Genomic DNA, 22,053 nt, shown 5'->3' on the forward strand with positions numbered 1-22,053 from the left:
TAAGAGACCTAGAATAGCAAAAGCCATCCTAGGCAACAGAGATATGGTAGCAGGTATAACAATTCCCAATCTGAAACTATACTACAAAGCTACTGTGATAAAAACAGCATGGTACTGGCAAAGAAACAGACCTGAGGATCAGTGGAATAGAGGGGAAGATACAAAAACAACCCCAGATGTACTCAGCTACCTCATCTTTGACAAAGGAGCCAACTATCCACACTGGAGGCAAGATAGCCTTTTTAAAAAATGGTGTTAGAAAAACTGGATCTCAACCTGCCAAAGATTAAAACTAGACCCTTATCTTTCACCGTGCACTAAACTAAAATCCAAGTGGATTAAAGATCTAAATATTAAAAAAAGAGTCACTAAATTTACTGGAAGATAAGTTAGTCAGAATACTCGAAGACATTGGCATAGGAAAAGACTTTATGAACAAATCCTCAGTAGCATGGGAACTAGCAGAAAGAATCAACAACTGGGATCTCATCTTATTAAAAAGCTTCTGCACTGCAAAAGAAACCATCAACAGAACTAAGAGACAACCTAAAATGTGGGAAAAAATTTTTACCAGCTGCTCCTCAGACAAAGGACTATTATCTAAAGTATATAAGGAACTCAAAAAAATCAGGACCCCCAAATATAAAGACCCAGATTAAAAAATGGACATCTGAAATGAACAGACATTTCTCAGACAAAGAAGTAAAAGCAGCATGTAAATTTATGAAAAAATGTTCCATAGCACTGGTCACTCGAGAGATGCAGATGAAAACAACACCGAGATTCCACCTCATACCACAAAGAATGGCTGCTATCAAGAAATTAACCAGTAACAAATGCTGGCGGGGTTGTGGGGAGAAAGGAACCCTTCTCCGTTGTTGCTGGGAGTGCAGACTGGTGTAACCACTATGGAAATCAATATGGAGATACCTCAAAGAGTTGGAATTAGAGGTTCCATTTGACCCAGCCATCCCTCTACTGGATATCTTTCCAAAAGATTGAAAAGAATCATACCACAGTGATATATGCTCACCTATGTTTATAGCGGCACAGTTTGTAATAGCTAAAACTTGGAAACAGCCCATTTGCCCATCAGTTGGAGACTGGATAAAGAAGATGTGGTTTTTCTATAAAATGGAATACTATTCAGCCATAAAGAATGAGAAATTTAGAGTCATTCATAGGAAAATGGATACATATTGAGGATATACTCCTAAGTGAAATAAATAAGTCACACATGTATAAATACCGAATAGTTACGAATAGTTTCTGGTGTGAAAAACTATAATGGTACATAAGATCCTAATGGTATAATTGACAATGTGAAATAGGAAGAAAAGGGCTAAAAGTATAGGGAAAGTGGGAAGGGTAGGGGAAAGGAAATAAGGGAAAAGAAAAAAATATGACAAATGAAAAAATGGAAATAAAGTATTTTTAAATAGGGAAGGGAGGTGGGGGTGAAGGGAGAGCAGGGATAATGGGGAAAAATGACCAAGACCAAGACCTGTCATGTAAAGGTACAAGATCCCAATGATGAATGTAACTGTACCATATACCTAAAATGTACCAATAAACTCAATGAGGAAAAAAAAAGTATCACCTCAATGTGCATCCATTTAGCTAAAAATGTCTCTAGTTTCTCATTCTTTATGGCTGAGTACTACTCCATGTTATAAAAAAAAAAACACACATTTTCTTTATCCAGTCTCCTGTTGATGGGCAGTTGATGGGCAGATGGGCTCTTTCCAAGTTTTTGCTATAATGAATTGTGCTGCTGTGAACATGGATGCACATATATTATTGTGGTGATTCTTTTAATTCTTTGGCAAAGATACCCAGCAGGGGAATAGCAAATGGAACCTCCAATCCTAGTTCTTTGAGGTGTCTCCATACTGGTTTCCACAGTGGTTGCACTAGTCTACAGTCCCACCATCAGTGGAGTAGGGTTTCTCTTTCCCCACAGCCCCGGCAGCATTTGTCATTGGTTGATTTCATGATAGCAGCCATTCTTTCTGGGGTGAGGTAGAATCTCAGTGTTGTTTTCATTTGCATCTCTCGAATGACCAGTGATGTTGAACATTGTTTCATATATTTACTTGCTGCTTTTACTTGTTTGTCTGAGAAATGTCTGTTCATTTCAGATGCCCATTTTTCGATTGGGTTTTTAAATTTGGGAGGTCTGACTTTTTTAAGTTCTTTATATATTCTAGATGGTAGACTTTGTCTGAGGAAGAGCTGGTAAAAATTTTTTCCCACATTGTGGGTTGTCTCTTCTCACCATTCGTTGTTTCTCTTGTTGTGCAGAAGCTTTTTAGAGATCCTACTAGTTGATTGTGCTAGTTCACGTGCAACTGAGGTTTTGTTCATAAAATCTTTTCCTACACCAATATCTTCAAGAGTTCTACTTAACCTCTTTTCCAGCCAGTTTAGTGCTTTTGTTTTAATATTTAGATCTTTAATCCATTTTTATTTTAGTTTAGTGCATGATGAGAGATACAGGTCTAACTTCAATCTTTGGCAATTTGAAACCCAGTTTTTCCAGCACCATTTATTAAAGAGGCTATCTTTCTTCCAATGAGGGTGTTTGGCTCCTTTTACGAAGAGAAGGTGGCTGAGTGTGTCTGGACTTGTTTTTGCATCTTCTAATCTGTTCCACTGGTCCTCAGGTCTGTTTCTTTGCCAGTACCATGTTGTTTTTATCACAGCTTTGTAGAATAGTTTCAAGTTGAGGATTGTCTTTATTTCGTAGAATTGATTTTGCTATTTTAGGTCTCTTCTTTTTACAAATGAATTTTTGGATTGTTTTCTCAAGGTCTGTGAAGTATGCTGCTGGGATTTCAATTGGGATTGTATTGAATCTGTATAGTAGTTTTGTAAGTATGGCCATTTTGACTGTGTTGATTCTTCCTACCCAGAATCAAGAGATGTCTTTCTATTTTCTGATATCCTCTTCAATCTCTTTTTTCAGAGTGTTGTAATTTACAGAGTAGAGGTCTTTGATTTCTTTTTTTAGGTGGATTCCTAGGTATTTCAACTTTTTTTTGGATGCTCTTGTGAAAGGGATTCTTTGTCTCACTTCTCTCTCAATGAGTCTGCTTTTCATATGCAGAAAAGCTATTAATTTTTGTGTGTTGACCTTGTATCCAGCTACTTTGCTAGATTTTATTATTAAGTGTAGAAGGCTTTTGGTGGAGTTCTTGGGGTCTTCTAAATAGAGTATCATGTCATCTGCAAATAATGACACTTTGACTTCTTCCTTTCCTAACATTATTCCTTTTATTTCTTTCTCTTGTGTAATTGCTGTGACCATTGTTTCCAAAACTATGTAACAGGAGTAGTGATACTGGACATTGTGTCTTGTTCCTGATTTTAGTGTGAAAGGATTTCAGTTTTTGACCATTTAGTATGATATTGGCTGTTGATTTTTCATAAAGGGCTTTTATCAGATTGAGGTAGAGGCTGTCTATTCCTATTTTTGGAGGGGTTTTAATCATAAATGTATTGGATTTTGTCGAATGCTTTTTCTGCATCTATTGTGATGATCATGGATATTGTCCTTGGCTTTATTAATATAGTGTATTACACTTATTGATTTGCATATGTTGAACCATCCCTGTATCCCTGGGATGAATCCCACTTGGTCAGGGTGTATGATCTTCATGATCTCCTGCATTCTATTTGTGAGTAACTTGTTAAAGATTTTTGCATCTATGTTCATTAGAGAGATTGGCCTATAGTTCTCTTTAAGTCTTTCTTAAAGATAAAGACTGGTTGGGTCTTTCTTTCTCTGCTTTTGGGATCATTGTGATGCTTGCTTCCACGAATGAATTCAGGAGTATTGCTTCCCTTTAAATTTCATAGAAGAGTTTAAACAGGAGTGGCAGTAGTTCCTCTCTAAATGTCTTGTAGAATTCAGCAGTGAAGCCATCAAGACCTGGAATTTTCTTAGTTGGTAAGTTTTTAATTATGTTTTCAATTACATTGATTTGATACTAGATTGTTTAGAATTTTTAGGTCATCTTTGTTCAACTTTGATTCATACAAATCTAGGAATCTATCCATTTCTTCTGTATTTTCCATCTTATTGGCATATAGGTTCTCAAAGTAGGTATTGGTGATGATCCTCTGGATTTCTACTGGGTCCATTGTAATTTCATCCTTTTCATTCCTAATTGCGTGGATTTGGGCCTTTTCTTTCCTTTCTTGATAAGGTTGGCTGAGGATTTGTCAATTTTGTTTATCCTTTCAAAGGACCAACTCTTGGCTTCATTGATTTTTTTGTATTGTTGTCTAAGTCTCCGTTGCATTAATTTCTGCCCTGATCTTTATTTTATTTTATTTTTATTTTTTGTTTTTTTTTGAGACAGGGTCTCACTATGTAGTTGAGACTGAACTGGAACTCACTATGTAGCCCAGGCTGGTCTCGTACTCACAGCGATCCTCCTGCCTCAGCCTCCTGAGTGCTGGGATTACAGGCATGTGCCACCATGCCGGCCCTGATCTTTATAATTTCCTCCCTTGTATGAGCTTTGGGTTTGACCTGCTCTTTTTTTTCTGGAAATTTGAAGTTCAGATGAGGTTATATAATTGAGCTCATTCTGTTTTCCTAATATGAGTATTCACTGCTATGAATTTCCCTTGTAAGACTGCTTTCATTGTGTCCCACAGATTCCTATACGTTGTATTGTCATTGTCATTTAATTGTAGGAACTATCTGATTTTTTCTTTAATTTCCTCTGTGACCCATTGGTTATTCAGAAGTGTGTTGTTCATTTTCCATGTGTTTATGAAATTCTTGCAGTTTATTTTTCTGTGAATCTCCAATTTCATCATGCTATGGTCTGATAATATATAGGGGATAACTTCTTTTCCTTTTTGCTTACTTAACATGTCCTATGAGTATGTAGTCTGTTTTGGAGACCAATCCATGTGCAGCTGAAAAGAATGTGTTTTCTGATTTTATGGGGTGAAACACTGTGTAAACATCTTAAGTTCACTTGTTCAAGAGTTTGACTTCGACTATTGTTTATTTTTTGCCTGGTTGATCCATTTGTGACAGTGGAGTATTGAGGTTTCCCACTACTATTGTATTAGTGCTTATATGATTTTTCACGTCAGTTAGTAATTGTTTTATATAGTTGGGCACACTTGTGTTTGGTGCATATATATTTATGATTGTCATCTCTTCCTTTTGGATTGTTCCCTTTACAAGGATGTAGTGTCCCTCTTTGTCTCTCTTAATCAGTGTTGGTTTGAAATCCATTTGATCTGCAAAGAAGATAGCTACACCTGTTTTTATTTGGGTTCCTGTCACATGGAGAATTGTTTTTCACCCTTTAACTTTCAGTCTATGAGTTTCTTTTTACATTAAGTGTGTTTCTTGTGTGCAGAATATTGTTGGATCTTGCTTCTTGACCCATTCTGTCAGTCTGTTTCTTTTGACTGGTGAATTGAGGCCATCGACATTGATGGTTTTAACTGATATGTATTGACTTATCCTTGTCATGACTTTTTCTTTTTGTTGGATTCTCCCCCTTTGCATTTAATTTCTTGTTGTGCCTGATGGATTCATTCTGCTGGGCTTCTTGAAGTTGTGATCCTCATTGTCTTTTCCTAGGATATTGTTTAAAATTTTTGTAGTGCTGGTTTAGTATTCATGAAATTCCTAAGGCGCTCTTTGTTATGAAAGTATCTTATTTCTCCATTCATTTTGTTTTTTTTGTTTTGTTTTGGTTTTTTTCATACTGGGGATTGAACTTGGGCCCTTGGGCTTGCAAGGCAGGCGGCAGAACCACAGAGCTAAATGCCTGGCCCTCTCCATTCATTTTGAAAGAGTTTTTCAGGGTACATCAGTCTGGGTTGGAGGTTGTTTTCCTTTAGGGCTTGAAATATGTCACTCCAAGCTCTTCTTGCTTTGTGGGTTTGTGTTGAGAAGTGTGCTGTGATTGTGATGGGCTTTCCTTTGTTCGTGACTTGTTTCTTTTTTCTTAACTGATTGTAGAAATTTATTCTTCTTTTAGGTTTTTGGAATCTTAACAATTATCTGTCTATGTGTAGATTTTTTTTTTAATCTGGGCTGGTGGGATTCCTATAAGCCTCAATTATCTATATGTCAGGTTCTTTTCCCCTATTTGGGAAGTTTTCTGCCATTACTTTGGTGAACAGTTTTTTATGTCATCCGCATGCTCTCCTGTTTCTTCATTGACTCCAGCCAGTCTTAAGTTATTCTTTTTTGAATTGTCTAGCAGCTGCTAGATTGATCTCTCATGGTCCCTTACTATTTTTAAGAGATTTTTCTTTTCCTGGTCACTAATTGCAATCCTGTCTTCTGTATCTGAAATTCTGTACTCGCATTGGCTTGTTTTGCTGTGTAAACTTTCAGTGGAGTTTTAAAAGTCTTGGAAATCTGTTTGCATCTATTTTATGGATTCCTTATGTTTTCCTATGTTGGGATTCTATCATGTTTCTCAGCTCCTCTATTTTTTAATCTGTGTTTTCTCTAGATTTATTAATCATGTCTTGTACTATGGGTACAGTCTTTGTTGTTATTTGATAAATTATTTCTGATTTCATTTTTTCCAGGTCCTTTTTCATTGGCGGTTCAGTAGCAGCTTGTTCCATCTTGTTTCCCTTTGGGGTTGCCTTAGGTGATCTGGAAGTCTGGTTTTGAGACTTATTTCCTTGTCTTCTCATTTCAACAGATGCAGCCTGCAGTGCCTTTGTTAAGGAAACTTTTTGCTCACCCAGTGGTCTTCAGTTCTTAGCAGGCCACCCGGCAGCCTTTACTTTGCTGCTCCCAGTACTCTGATTCCTATGTTTAGAATGGTGGTCTTCTATATCCCTGTGCTGACTTGTTGTCTGGGTGTGATTCTGGCTGGGGCCTGTGTACACTTAGGATGATATCAAGGTGTGCCTCTCACTGGGGCCCTTATGTAGCTGTTGTCTGGGGCCAGGGAGGTTAGCTGGGGGCTGTGTATCCCAGTTCCTGTTGTCTGTGTAGGCTTCTGGCTAGGGTCTTCAGGCTCTTATCAGGGCTATCAGGGTGAGCCTGTGGCTGTTGCTTTTGCATCTTTTAGTTCTTTTCCAGGTGTGCCCCTGGCTGTGGCCAATGGTATGGTGGGACTCTGGATGAAGCTTGCATGCCTGTGCAGCTCTTTTGTACGTGGGCTGTGGTTTGGGCACATGTGTCCGCACCTCTGGGGATGGGGTGGGGCCCTAGCTGAGATTTACCTGCAGCTTGGCCACTATGGTCCATGCAGGTACTCCCTGGTGTGTGCACACACTTACTGATATTATGGCAGAACTCTCTTTACAACACTTCTATATGAAAGTTCTTGCAGCTACACTTCCTCCTTTTGTCTGTCCTCTGTGCACACTATGACAGTCTATTATTTGTGGTGGTTCTGCAGTGAGGTAGGTGAGGTGGAATGAGGAGAATATGAGGTGGTTGGATGACAGGTGTTAGAGCCTGAGGGAGAGGTTTAAAGGGGGGGATAGTGGTAGATGAGAAGAAAAGGTTTATATAGGGTCTGATTCTATTGGAGTACTTTAGTTGAGTTGAAGGTTTGGTATTGAGAGTTTTCAGAAGATATTTGTGGGGGCAAGCATGAGATATGGGAAAAAGGAGATTTACTTTATTTATTTTTTTGGTACCAGGGATTGAACTTGGGTCCTTGTGCTTGTTAGGCAGGCAGTGGAATCACTAAGCTAAATCCTCAGCCTGGAGATTTACTTTATGACTGAGGAAAGCTATATGGTTGTCAGAACCTACTAGTAGGGAGGAAAGTAAGCAAAATACGATATGGATAAGTCAAAGGGATAGGATGGGAAAGATGGAGAGTTAATACTAGAAAAGATAGGAGTGACTGTGAGGGAGCTCAGTGTGGGAAATTTAAAGGCTTGGGAGGAGGAATTTATGTGTTTGGAAAAACAATAAAGAAACATGTTAATATAGTTTCAGGGTTTTGAGGTGAAGAAACTAGATAGGGATCTGAGACAAGTTAGAGAACCCAAATACCTATTAGATCAGAGCCAATGAGACAACAAATACACAAAAGCAACAACTTAATAAACACATGACATAACCCCATATTACGAAATATAGAAATGTACAAGAACTTAAACCTATAATATGTCTGGGAACACAGATTAAATATTCCAATAAGACATTGTGTATGTGATTCCCAAGTAGCTTCTTTGCCAGAGTCTGAATGCACATACCCAAATAACTACTCTGAACTTTCCACTGCAGAGCTAAAGCTGACTCAGACTCAGGACTTCATTCCCCTGGATTGTAGACATTCTTATACAGTATGATCCAGTCCAAGTTCTTGGGTTAGGAGCTCTTTTTTTTGGGGGGGTACTGGGGATCAAACTCAGGACCTTTCACTTGCAAGGCAGGCAGCAAAACCACTGAGCTAAATCCCCATCCTTGGGTTAGGAACTCTTGCTGTCCCTCTCCCTTGGTGTGATGCTGGAATCAGCAGACAGATTGACTGGTATGAAATTGTCCACTGAGTCAATATTATTCCTATGCATTTAAATCAGCTACAGGGGGCCGGGGATTTAGCTCAATGATACTGCTGCTGGCTTTGCGAGCGCAGGGTCCCAAGTTCAATCCCCCATACCAAAAATAAAGAAATAAAGAAATAAAGAAATTAAATCAGCTACAGTAGTAACAGACTAATCTGTTACAGTGGTATCTGTCAGGGTTAGTTGAGAAATAACTTTAGCCTAGAGAAGAAATCCACAATTATAGGATAAGCATTATAACAGCCCATGTATTGACCCACAATTCATATGCACTAAATGTGTTGCTTATATTTCCTCTATGGTAAAAACAGCATTCAGTGGTGATTTTATAGAATCAATTGTCCGAAGCCCATGAGGCTGGGGACGTGGTAATGCCAGGAGAGAAAGAGAAGAAAGAAAACTTTTTTTTTTTTTTTTTAATTTTCAAGTCTTCTGTTATGTGGTATGAGAAGGAGGAAACAGGAAAGGGGCAAAGGGACCTAGTGATGATAAATTTATGCTACATATTTAGATGAGGATAAGAGGAAAAACTGGATACAAAATTGATAATGAGAAATGGGGAATATTTAGAAAAAATATTAAGGGGAGACAAATGAAAGGGATAGAAGAAAGAAAAGAAAAACAATAAGAAACAGGAGAAAGAAGTTAGACAAAAAGATATGGATAAAAGTAGGAAGGCTATAGAGAGTCAAGGGAGACTTCTCTTACCTTCTAGAAACTATATTGGAAGAAAAAGGCAAGCAGAGAAGTACACACAAAAAGACACGCTCATAAAAGAAAAAAGGGGGTAAATAATAGAATAAAAATGGTGAGAATGAACAGGAGGAGGAAAACATCAAAAGGAAAAAAAGGAAAAGAATACAGTAAAATAATAATATAAGAAAAATTTCTATTATTTGAATGTGACTCTTTTCCTCTGCCTAGGATTAACGAGCGGAGCTCAAGCCAGGGTGTAGCTCTGATTCCACTGGAAGACGAAGGTGGCAGTCTGCCCCCAAACGGTGCTGGGTGCAGACTTGTGCATAAAATAGGAACAGGGTGCCAATGTGGACTTCAGTCCTGTTAACTCAGGCTGAACCTGGCCTCTGACTGTAGGAGCCAGGTCCATATTCAACAGCCTCAGTCCTCAGTGGGACTCCCTGCAGCCTGCTTTCCATCCACTGGTCTATCTCCTGTGGCTGTCCTTCCCTCATTGTCTGGAAACTTGACAGTGTGGAGTATAGCTTGGAGCCAAGGGGCTGCTCTGGGGTCCAGGTTCAATTACTCAGCCCTTCTCTACAGTGGTGTCACTGCCTGCTGTTGTCCCTCATTGTGGCTGTGGGTGCTGTACTGAGGTCACTCACCATCTGTTGACTTGAAGGCCATCCTGGAATCAGTGTCCTGTATTTTCTTTGCTGATTCCAACTGCAGCTGATTATCTTGGTCCCAATGTAGTTCTCTGGTTCTCCGTGAGCACAAAGTTTTTGGCGTCACTTTGTCACTGGACTGGTGGCTGGCCAGCCGCTGTTTGCATCAGCAGGGTCTGTGGTGGGTCTCTTTCCTCTGTGATGTAACCTGTTTCTTCTGTATCACTTTATACTTTTTTCTTCTCCTTTGTCAGTTTCCTCCTGGTTCCTGTGTAACCTCCTCTCACTTTGATTCCTTGCCAAGCTGTTATTTTTTAGATTCTAGAATCTGGATAAGTTGCTGCCATTCACTGCTCTGCCATTTTTTTCTCCTACCCTAAATTGGGTGTGTTGACTTCCTAAACAAAAATGGGATTTTGTTAGTAAAGAAGCAACAGTGGAAGTTATCTAGTAACCAGCAGTAGCTGTCACATATTTTAAGATTATATGAAAGATCAAACCATTTTATAAAGACTATAGAATTTGTCTCAATTTAGAATCTTGGGTTATAGTAAAATATTCCAGAGGTATATCCTTTTTACATGCATTTGTCTTGCAGCCATAGAGTAGTGTCTAAAAACAGATTTTGCATTTGGCCTTAAGCTTGAGTTCAGCCTCTGCTTATTTCTGATTATAAAACATTGGCCAGACTATTTACTCCTTCCTAAGATTGTCCACTGTAAACTAATATATGGTACCGGTTTATTGTGAATGTTAGAGATGGTGATTTAGTAAAGCCCTTGTAGTGCATATGCTAAGTAGACATGTTAGCTTTGTTTCTTTTATTCTTTTTTTAGTGAATTAAATTTTCCAGAAATTGGGCATAAGTTTTTGTATAACTTTAAAAATTTTAATGTGCCACACATTTTTATTTCTTAATGTTTACACACGAAATACATGATTATATTTTGTAGAAACAGTTCGTGACTATGAGCACCAGTTTCATCTCAGGCTGGAGCAGGAACGAACACAGTGGGCACAATATCGAGAATCTGCAGAAAGAGAAATAGCTGATTTGAGGCGAATGCTGTCTGAAGGCCAAGAGGAAGAAAATTTAGAAAATGAAATGAAAAAGGTATGAAGCATTGTGTTTATCTATACAAATATTTGAATGGAAATGCAAAGTGCTTCAGCAAATGTTGTGGTACTAGAAGCTATACTTTTCTGTTTTCTGTTAGTGGAATTACTTGGACACGACCTAAATATACCATACAATATAATGTGATGCTCTTGGCTTAGATAATATCTACGTCTGTCTTCCTTATTTTCTCCAAAATTTTTTGTTTTTAAAAAATATTTTTATTTTATTGTATTTTATTTTTCTGTATTGTTAGGTAACTTTATTCTGAGGAAGTTTTTAGTGCATGTTGGTAATACAAAATAGGAGTGTTTCTTTTGGGGAATTGGTACTTGCATATAATATCTCCATCATTTTCAATCCCTTTATGTTCCTTTCTTTTACCTCCATCTTCCCTCCCCCTCAATCTTCTTATCCATCTCCAGAATCTATTTTCAAGTTTCTTATCATCTCCTTATTTTATTCATTGACTCATTTATATTTTAGGTTCCTCATGTGATTTAACTTTGTGAGTCGGACTTACTTTACACAGCATGTTAGTCTTGCGTTTCATTCATTCTCCTGTGAACAACAGGGTTTTTTTTTCTTTTGAGACCAAATTTCGTGCTGTATAGTTCAGGCTGGCCTTGAACTCACTATGTAGCCCAGGCTCACCCCTAATTCATGGCAATTCTCCTGCCTCAGCCTCCCAAGTTCTGGGATTATAAGCTTGTGCCATGACACCTGGCAGGATATTATTTTTTATGGCTGAATATTATTCCATTATGTATATATACACCACATTTTCTTTTCTTTTTTTTTTATTGAGTTTGTTGGTACTTTTTAAGTATACAGTATAGTTACATTTATCATTGGGATCTTGCACTAGTCTGCACTCCCACCAACAAGGGAGAAGGGTTCCTTTCTCCCCACAACCCTGCCAACATTTGTTATTGAGTGATTTCTTGAGAGCAGCCATTCTTTGTGGGGTGAGGTGGAATCTCAGTGTTGTTTTCATCTGCATCTCTTGAATGACCAGTGATGTTGAACATTTTTTCGTATATTTATTTGCTGCTTTTACTTGTTTGTCTGAGAAGTGTCTGTTCATTTCAGATGCCCATTTTTTAATCCGGGTCTTTATATTTGGGGGGTCCTGATTTTTTTGAGTTCTTTATATATTCTAGATAATAGTCCTTTGTTTGAGGACAGCTGGTAAAAATATTTTCCCACATTGTAGGTTGTCTCTTAGTTCTGTTGATGGTTTCTTTTGCAATGCAGAAGCTTTTTAATAAGATGAGATCCCAGTTATTGATTCTTTGTGCTAGTTCCCATGCTACTGAGGGTCTGTTCATAAAGTCTTTTCCTATGCCAGTGTCTTCGAGCGTTCTGCCTAACTTATCTTCCAGCAAGTTTAGTGTTTCTTTTTTAATATTTAGATCTTTAATCCACTTGGATTTTAATTTAGTGCATGGTGAAAGATAAGGGTCTAGTTTTAAACTTTGGCAGATTGAAATCCAGTTTTTCCAGTACAGTTTATTAAAGAGACTATCTTTCCTCCACTGAGGATGGTTGACTCCTTTGTCAAAGATGAGGTACTGAGTACATCTGGAGTGTTTTCTGTATCTTCTTATCTGTTCCACTGACCCTCAGATCTTTTTTCTTTGTCAGTACCGTGCTGTTTTTATCATAGTGGCTTTATAATATAATTTCAAGTTGGGGATTGTAATACCCCTTGCCATGTCTCTGTTGCCTAGAATTGCTTTTTCTATTCTAGTTCTCTTCTTGTTCCAAATGAATTTTTGGATTATTTACTCTAGTTCTGCAAAATAATTGGGATTGCATTGAATCTGTATAGCAGTTTTGGTAGTATGGCCATTTTCACTATGCTGATTCTTCCTACCCAGGAGCAGGGGATATCTTTCGATTTTCTTATATCCTCTTTGATCTCTTTTTTCAGAGTGCTGTAGCTTTGAGTGTGGAGGTCTTTTGCTTCTTTCATTAGATTGATTCTTAGATATTTCATTTTTTTGGATGCTATTGTGAAAGGAATTGTTTCCCTAATTTCTCTCTCAATGAGTCTGTTACTTGTGTACAAGAAGGCTGTTGATTTTTTAGTGTTGACCTTGTTTGTATCCAGCTACTCTGCTGAAAGTGTCAATTAAGTCTAGAAGTCTTTCAGCAGAGTTTTTTGGGTGTTTTGTGTAGACTATCATATCATCAGCAAATAATGACAGTTTAACTTTTTCCTTTTTCTGTCTTTATTGCTTTAATTTCTTTCTCTTGCCTAATTGCTGTGGCTAATATTTCCAGAACTATATTGAACAGGAGTGGTGATAGTGGGCATCCTTGTCTTGTTCCTGATTTTAATGTGAAGGTTTTCAGTTTTGGGCCATTTAATATGATGTTGGCTGTTGGTTTTCATAGATAGCCTTCATCAGGTTGAGATAAGACCATCTATTCCAATTTTCTGCACGGTTTTTATCATGAATGGGTGTTGAATTTTGTCAAATGCCTTTTCTGCATCTATTAAGATGATCATATGGTTTTTGTCCTTGAGTCTGTTGGTACAGTGTATCACATTTATTGATTTATTTATGTTGACCATCCTGTATCCCTGGAATAAATCCGACTTGGTCAGGGTGTATGATCTTCTTGATAGCCCTCTGTATTGTTTGCCAGTATCTTATTGAGGAGTTTTGCATCTATGTTCATTAAGGAGATTGGCCTGTAGTTCTCTTTTTTTTTGGTTGGGTCTTTCCCTGGTTTTGGAATCAAAGTAACACTTGCTTCCAGGAATGAATTTGGAAGTATTGCTTCCCTTTCAATTTCATTGAAAAGTTTTTTAGAGTAGTGGCAGTAGTTCTTCTCTAAATGTCTTGTAGAATTCAACAGTGAATCCATCAGGACCTGCCTTTTCTTCGTTGCTAAACTTTTAATTACGTTTTCAATTTCACTGATTGTAATTGGGGTGTTTAGAATTTTTTTCATCTTTGATCAACTTTGTTAATTCATAAGTATCAAGAAATCTGTCCATTTATTCTGTGTTTTCCATTTTATTAGAGTACAAGTTCTCGAAGTAGGTATTGATGATCCTCTGGATTTCTGCTGGATCTGTTGTGGCTTCACCTTTTTCTTTGCTAACTGAATGGATCTGAGCCTTTTCTTTTTTTGACAAGTTTGTCTAAGGATTTATTGATTTTATTTATTCTTTTGGATAACCAACTCTTTGATTCATTGAATTTTTTTGTATCATTCTCTTAGTTTCCATTGCATTGATTTCTGCTCTGATCTTCATAATTTCCTCCCTTGTATGAGCTTTGGGTTTTTCTTGCTCTTCTTTTTCTAGGAGCCTAAAATTCATTATTAGGTTGTTTATTTGAGCTTGCTCTGTTTTCCTAGTGGGGGCATTCACTGCTGTGAATTTTCCATGTAGAACTGCTTTCATTGTGTCCCATAGATACCTGTATGTTGTATTGATATTATAATTTATTTGTAAAAACTGACTAATTTCTTCTTTAATTTCCTCTGTGACCCATTGATTGTTCAAGAGAGTGTTATTTAATTTCCATGTGTTTGTGAAGTTCTTACGGTTTCTCATGATGTTGATCTCCAGCTTAATTGCACTATGGTCTGATAATATGCATGGGATAACTTTGATTCCTTTGCATTTATTTAAGCTTCTTCTGTGAGCTAGTATGTGGTCTGTTTTGGAGAATAATCCATGTGCAGCCAAAAAGAATGTATATTCTGATTTTGTGGGGTGGAACATTCTGTAGATGTCTATTTAGTGCATTTGTTCAAAAGCTTGGTTCAGTTTGAGTATTTCATTGTTGATTTTTTGTCTAGATGATCTATTTGTGATAGTGGGGTATTGAGGTCCCCCACTATAATTGTATTAATGCTTATTTGGTTTTCATGTCCCTTAATATTTGTTTTATATATTTGGGGCACATATATTTATGATTGTCATCTCTTCCTCTTGGATTGTTCCTTTTACAAAATTGTAGTGGCCTTCTTTGTCTATCTTAATCAGTTTGGGTTTGAAATTTACTTTGTGAATAAGATAGCTACCCCTGCTTTTTTCTGGGTTCCTGTGGCATGGAGAATTGTTTTCCATCCTTTCACCTTCAGTCTGTGAGTTTATTTTTGCACTAGGTGTGTTTCTTGTTTACAACATATTGCTGGATTTTGCTTCTTAATCCATTCTGCCAGTCTGTTTCTTTTGATTGGTGAATTGAGGCCATTGACATTGACAGTTATAACTGATGTGAATTGACTTATCATTTTCATGTTATTGTCCTGTTTTTGGCTCTTTTTAATTTTTCCCCCTCTCCCTATAGTTTCTTGCCTTGCCTAATTGATTTGCTCTTTTGGGCCTCATGGTGTTGTGACCTTTATTGTCTTTTTCTAGGATGTTGTTTAGAATTGTCTGTAGTGCTGGTTTGGTATTCATGTAGTTTCTCATGTGTTCTTTGTCATGGAAGTATCTTATTTCCCCATTCTTTTTAAAAGAGGGTTTTGCAGGATACATAGTCTAGGTTGGAGGTTGTTTTCTCTTACTACTTGAAATACCTCACTCCAGGTTCTCCTTGACTGGAAGATTTGTGTTGAAAAGTCTGCTGTCGTTCTGATGAGCCTTCCTTTGCATATGATTTATTTCTTTTCTCTAACTGCTTGTAGTATTTTGTTCTTCTGTTGGGTTTCTGGGATCTTCACTATTATATGTCTAGGTGTAGATTTTTTTGATCATGGCTATTTGGAGTCCTGTATGTCTCACTTATCTGTATGTCTGTCAAATTCTTCCCCTCTGTTTGGGAAGTTTTCTGTCATTAATCCTGTGAACAGCTTTTTTAAGTTATTTGTATTTTCTCCTGCTACTTCATGGATTCCTATCAGCCTTATGTTACTCTTTGCATCATCTAGGAGTTGTTGGGTTGATTTCTCACAATCCCTTACTGTTCTTAAGAGATCTCTCTTTTCACGGTCATTAACTGCAGTCCTATCTTCTATATCTGAAATCCTATTTTCACATTTGTCCATCCTGGTGCAAATGCTTTCGGTAGAATTTTTGATCTTCTGGATATCTGTTTGAATCCATTTCATGGATTCCATTTCTTTCCTATGTTGGACATTCATGGTTTCCATTTCTTTCCTGGGCATTCATGGCTTCTATCATAGTCCTGAGCTCACCTATTTTTTTGTCAGTTTTTGTTCTAGAGTCTCTAATCATGTCTTTCCTTGTGCTTTCCATCTCTGTAGTTATCTGGGAAATTATTTGTTTTGAACTTTTCTGGAGCCTGAATGATCTGTTTTGTTACTTCCTGTGCTCTGAGTTCAGGGTGTCCTGGTGTTTGATTATCAGAGTTTTCTACCTCGTTTCCCCTAGAATTTGCTCTTGGTGAACTGGAAGTCTCTCTTTGTGCCTTAAGTGTTTTTTCATTTTTATCTTTGTTGTTGGGCTGTCCTATGTTTAATTCCTGAGTTAGTACTTTGACCTTCCTGATATAGCTGCTCTTCAGGTTTTGAGTTTCTACTGACTCATAGACACTCTCACTTTCATAGTATCAGAAAGGACAGGGCCAGGGATTTAGCTCAGTGGTTTGGTGGCCTGCCTTGCAAGCGCAAGGACCGGAGTTCAATCCCCGGTACCAAAAAAAAAGAAAGGACAACTCATTAAATCAATCACAACCCTTTCGCACAGTTGATACAATCAGCAACATGACAGCATCAAGCACAGCTTAGAAATTGTTGATTTTTGATAGTTGTTAATTTATCACCTTTAAACCATGTGAAGTAAATAAAAATTGAGGACCAGCTCAAAATGTTTATAGCGAATAAACTCTTCAATATAGCAACTTTACCCTTCAGAATGGGGACTTAGAAGGAGTTAGGAGAGAAATAGATAGGTAGAAGAATAGGAGAAGGTTTCAAGTGAAGCCAGAGGACACAGGACAATCAAACAAATTCTAGGAAACTGCTGAAGACAAGAGGGAAAGACAGAGTGCAAGAAGAAAGACAAGAATAGAACAACTTAACAGTAATAGGGAATCTATAAATTATACTCACTTTCCTTTGAAACTAATGACACTTGAGTTAAGGAAAAAGAGAGAAGAGAAGAAGGAAAAATCCAAATTAGGGCAGGAACAGGAACAAAAAGGGAGATAAAGAATAATGTGGGCGAGCAGGAAAAAGAAGAAAGAAAAAAAGAATTTGCAGAATGGGAAAAATAGAATTGAGGGAAAGAAAGGGAAAAAAAGTTTCAAGAGTCTTTTTCAGGGTATATCTCTGCTATTACAGTAGACAATATGGGCAGCAATGTGCAGAACTAAGTCAGATGGCAGACTGCTGAGATTCAGGCTGAATTTTGGCTGCAAGGCCCAAGTTGAGCTCCCTGACCTCCTGCAGAGTTGAAGTATACTAGGTTCTACTACAGGTTCCTGCTGCCTGTACCCTGAAGGTAGTCCAAGTTTTGGTGGAAGGTGGTGATCCCTCTCAACTCACCAACTGCAGAGGTCTGATGTGCCTTTATTGCAGTAGTTCACTTCTGTTCTATCTTCTGGAGCTCAGTAAAATGGCCTTTTGACCACCTGTGCCTCTGCAGTGTGGATTCACATACTGGCAAAACCAGGAGGCCTGAGAGTGGAGGGCAAGGTGCTGCAGAGGTGCCCATGCAGCTGGGCTGTTCTCACCAGTTTGCTCTGCTGAAGACCCAGGGCACTGCCAGCTCCCTGTAGCTCCCTGTAGCTGGGTGGTCCTCACTGTTCTGTACACCACATTCATCCATTCCTCTGTTGATAGGTATGTAGAATGGAGCATGGCTTTTTCCAGAGCTTAGCTATTATGAATTATGCTGCTATAAACAAGGGTGTATATCACTATAACATGATATCTTTTAATTCTTTTAGGAGCATACCAGGGAGCAGTATAGCTGGGTTGAGTGATAATTTAAGTTTTTGAGGAATCTCCATGCTCATTTTCATAGTTCTCTATGTAGTATTCCAGCACCATTTGTTAAAGAGATTGTCTTTTCTGCAATGTGTGCCTACCTTTGTTTTCCAACTGTCATCTCCTGATTTCCTGTATCTTGCTCCAGTTTTTCTCTTTCCACAGCACCTATTTCCTTATATAACATAAAAATCACCTTTTATTGTATTTATTGGTCACTGCCTGTTTCTGTTTGGTAGAATGTAAGTTCCATGAAAGCAGGAATTTTATTTGTGAGTCCTAAATACCTAAAATAGTATCTAGCGCATACATGTTCAGTATTTGTTGAATAAGAGTTGTTGTTTGATAATTGTGTGTAAACAAGTTTTAGAAGATGTTAGTTTTCCTTCTTTCCTCAGTATACTTTATTTCCTATGTGACAGATGCTCCACATACTCTGTTTCAACATAGCATAAACACAGGGCAACTAAATATAAGATGAAACATAACTGAGATTTAAAAAGCTTTTTGGCCAATTTGATTATGTAAATGTATTAATTTGTATACACATTTTTAATGTCACATTTACAATTTGAATTTTCTTTTCAGTTCAATTAAAAACGATCTTTTGTTACTAATCTTTGTTCCATTCTTCTACTATCTATTCATTTCCATAGTCTGCCACATTTTGTCATTTAAAAAAATTTTAATTTTGCTGGGTATTTAGCTCAGTGGTTCTGCCACCTGCCTTGCAAATGCAAGGACCTGAGTTTGATCCCTGGTACCAAAAAAAAAAAAAATTTTTGTTTTTTAATTTTTAAAATAAACTTTATTTTTAGAGCCATTTTTTATTAACATAAAAATTATGAAGATAGCACAGTTTCTCCATGTCCAGTTTTCCTCATGTTTTTTGTAGTTAATAAATTATTAATCATTTCATAATTATTGACCAAAGTCCATTCTTGTATTCAGATTGCATTATTTATTTATTTGTTTGTTTATTTGGTACTGGGGATCAAACTCGGGACCTTGTGTTTGTGAGGCAGGCAGTGGAACCACTGAGTTAAATCTCTGGCCCCAGATTGCATTAGATTTTACCAAATGTCCTTTCTTTCTGTTAGAAGATCTTGTTCAGGATACATTTGGACTTAGTCAGGTCATCTTATTGGTCTTCTCTTAGCTGTAACAAGATTTTCTCTCAGATGTTCCATGCTTCTAATGACCTTGCTTTCATTTTTAAGTGTACTTAAAATCTTTGTTTACAATGACATGCAACGCTTAGAATAGTGAGGTCATATTTGCATGAATAAATAGCTATGATAAAGTCTTTACTTTCGCCCTTCCATTTTATCCTCTTGAGTTTTAATCAAGTGATTTCTTTATAAGAATTCCAAAATAGCTGAGTGTGGTGTCACTGTGTAAGTGTAAGTTTCATTTTCATTAGTAGGAGGAGTTCCAGCTTTTTGTCTCTACGATTATTTCTCTGTGTGTGAGTGTAGGTATGTGCCTGTAATTCCAGCACTTGGGAGGCTGAGGCAGGAGGATTGCTGTGAGTTTGAGACCAGCCTGGGCTACATAGTGAGTTCCAGGTCAGTCTCAACTACATAGTGAGAACCTGTCTCAACTCCCCCCTCCAAAAAAAAGAATTCCAAACTACCTTTGACTTTGAAGATGTTTTAAGCTGACGTGTTTTTTTCCAAACAGTACTTAGTTCAAAATGTGATTTTTAAGGACGTGAAAGTGAATCTGAATCTCTCTTTTTTTTAAATCCTCTTCACATTTGAGTAGATTTTCTGAATTCTAAACAACTTGGGATAAGTTTCAGTTCTTTTCATTCACTGTGTAAGTGTAAGTTTCATTTTCATTAGTAGGAGGAGTTCCAGCTTTTTGTCTCTGTGATTATTTCTCTGTGTGTGAGTGTAGGTATGTGTATGTATATATAAAAAGTGAAAATTTAGTTCCTCACCATTTTATTAGTTTAAGGAATAGTTTCCTTTTAATCCATGCTTTTGAGAATGGAATTTGGACAGTTTTATGGGTCATTCTTTGAGTTTGCTTCATTTAGATATTAAAAAGTAAAATGATATTTAAAATATTTTTGCATACTTGGAAGCCTTTTTATAACAACATAATTATCTTAACAGTTTTGAAAACACATTCTATTTTGTGTTTTAAAACATCATTACCAGCACTTGAGAGGCTGAGGCAGGAGGATCACTGTGAGTTGGAGGCCAGCATGGTATAGACAGTGAGTTCAGGCTAGCTTGGACTACAGAGACCCTATCTTAAAAAACTGGGGGAAAAATGTCCTTTCAATATTTTTAAGCTATGATCTCACTTACTTAGTAACTGGGACTTAAAAAATTGTTTGTTATATGTATTTCTTTTTACATATAAACTATTTTTTAACTCAGTTGCTAATTAAAAAGTCAAATATGTCATAGTGAATATATTTTTCTATTTCAAATTTTAATGAAATATTTGGGAAAACTAATTATGGTTTGGCATTCTAATAAGATACCATTGAAAAGTTACACTTAGTTCAGTTTTTAAACTTCTAATGAAGTGCTTAATATAGTTATTTGTTATATTAATTTTTACCAAATGGATAAGCCAGACTTTCTCTGAAAAGCAATAAATGAGTAAGTTGTAACATTTAATTTGTATTTTTAACCACAGGCCCAAGAAGATGCTGAAAAACTTCGGTCTGTTGTGATGCCCATGGAGAAGGAAATTGCAGCTTTGAAAGATAAGCTGACAGAGGCTGAAGACAAAATTAAAGAGTTGGAGGCCTCAAAGGTTGTAAAACATTGTAATCCATCTGCCCTAATGACATGAACGAAATTAGAATCACTAAGAGGTTTAAACTAATTTAGACTATACATTTTAAGAATTTTGCTTTGGCTTAAAACATCAAAAAACTGCATTGAGATGATTTGCCCATATGAATATTTTAAATAAATAATCACAATAATGATGCCTTATAACAGTGGCTACTTTATTTCAAAGTTAGTGTTCATTTCTTATCAAAATGAGACATAATCCCATTAAATTTTCTTATCTAGGAAAATGGTCTTCAAAGTTTTTATTTTCCTATGCTAGCCTCAGACTTATCTTTTAGAGATGATATAGCTATTGTATGGCTGAATTTTTATTGAACATTTTAATAAAGTAGGAAGCTGATGATTTAGCTCACTTTCAGTGAGGGTGTTTGTTAGCTTTTCATCACTATGGAAGAAATACCCGAGGAAATCAAGTTGAAAGTAGGAAAGGTTTATTTTAGCACACTATTTTAGAAGTTTGAGTCCATGGTCACTTGGGTCTGTTGCTTCTGGTCACCTGATGAGAAAGAACATATTGGGTGGGGGGGTTTATATTTGAACAAAAATGAACAACCTCTTTATAGACCATATAAATAAAGATCTATGTGTGTAAATACTTTAGTAAAAAAATAGAGCATTCATTAATATAGCAGTCATTGTATCCCTCAATTTAATCTGTAAATTCAGAATCCAGCAGGATTTAATAAAGAACTTAATAATTAGATCCTAGAATTCTTACAGAGCAGCAACAAATCAGGAATACACACTGCAGAGTTTTGGTGAAACTCTTACCCTGTATACCAGATAATAAGATTTACAGTAAAGCCACTATACTCAAGATAGTTTGTTACTGGGTCAAAAAATTGACCAATGAAACAGAATAGAGCACCACAGAGATTGAGACATATGTATGTAGAAGTTTGATATATGAAAGATAACATTAAAATTGGTGAGAGGGAAGTGGACTGTCCCCCATATGCTTTTTAAATAGTTTTTAAATTAAATCCCAAGAAAAGGGTAATCTTTAACATTTTCAGATGTTAAAAAAAGAGAACTTGAAGGGTCAGGGATTTAGCTCAGTGATGCTACACCTGCCTTGCAAGCACAAGGTTCTGAGTTCAGTCCCTGCTACCGGGGGGTTTGGGGGGAATTTGTGCTGTGTATGGTGGCACACTTCTGTAATTCCAGCACTTGGTAGGTTGAGGCAGGAAGATTCTTGTGAGTTTTCTGCTAGTTTAAACTTATATAGTTTAGACCCTTCCTCAACAAACAAAAGAAGGGATGAGGGTGGGAAGAATATGTTGTTTAGGTCGAAAAGATTTTTTTGTTTTTG

The 22,053-nt window shown here is 37.0% G+C and overlaps 1 protein-coding gene across 1 annotated transcript in view; it reads left to right on the top strand.

The window, feature by feature from the left end:
- Rabep1 (rabaptin, RAB GTPase binding effector protein 1) overlaps positions 1-22,053 on the top strand; it is a 94,695-nt gene that overhangs the window by 23,661 nt on the left and 48,981 nt on the right. Inside the window, exons 3-4 of the mRNA XM_010605823.2 lie at positions 10,832-10,992; positions 20,578-20,697. Of these exons, the coding sequence (XP_010604125.1) occupies positions 10,832-10,992; positions 20,578-20,697 (281 nt within the window). The remainder of the gene's footprint in view (positions 1-10,831; positions 10,993-20,577; positions 20,698-22,053) is intronic.

Source organism: Fukomys damarensis, unplaced genomic scaffold, assembly GCF_012274545.1.
Source record: "Fukomys damarensis isolate Sample0158 unplaced genomic scaffold, DMR_v1.0_HiC HiC_scaffold_13, whole genome shotgun sequence".
In the NCBI taxonomy this organism is placed as follows: Eukaryota; Metazoa; Chordata; class Mammalia; order Rodentia; family Bathyergidae; genus Fukomys; species Fukomys damarensis.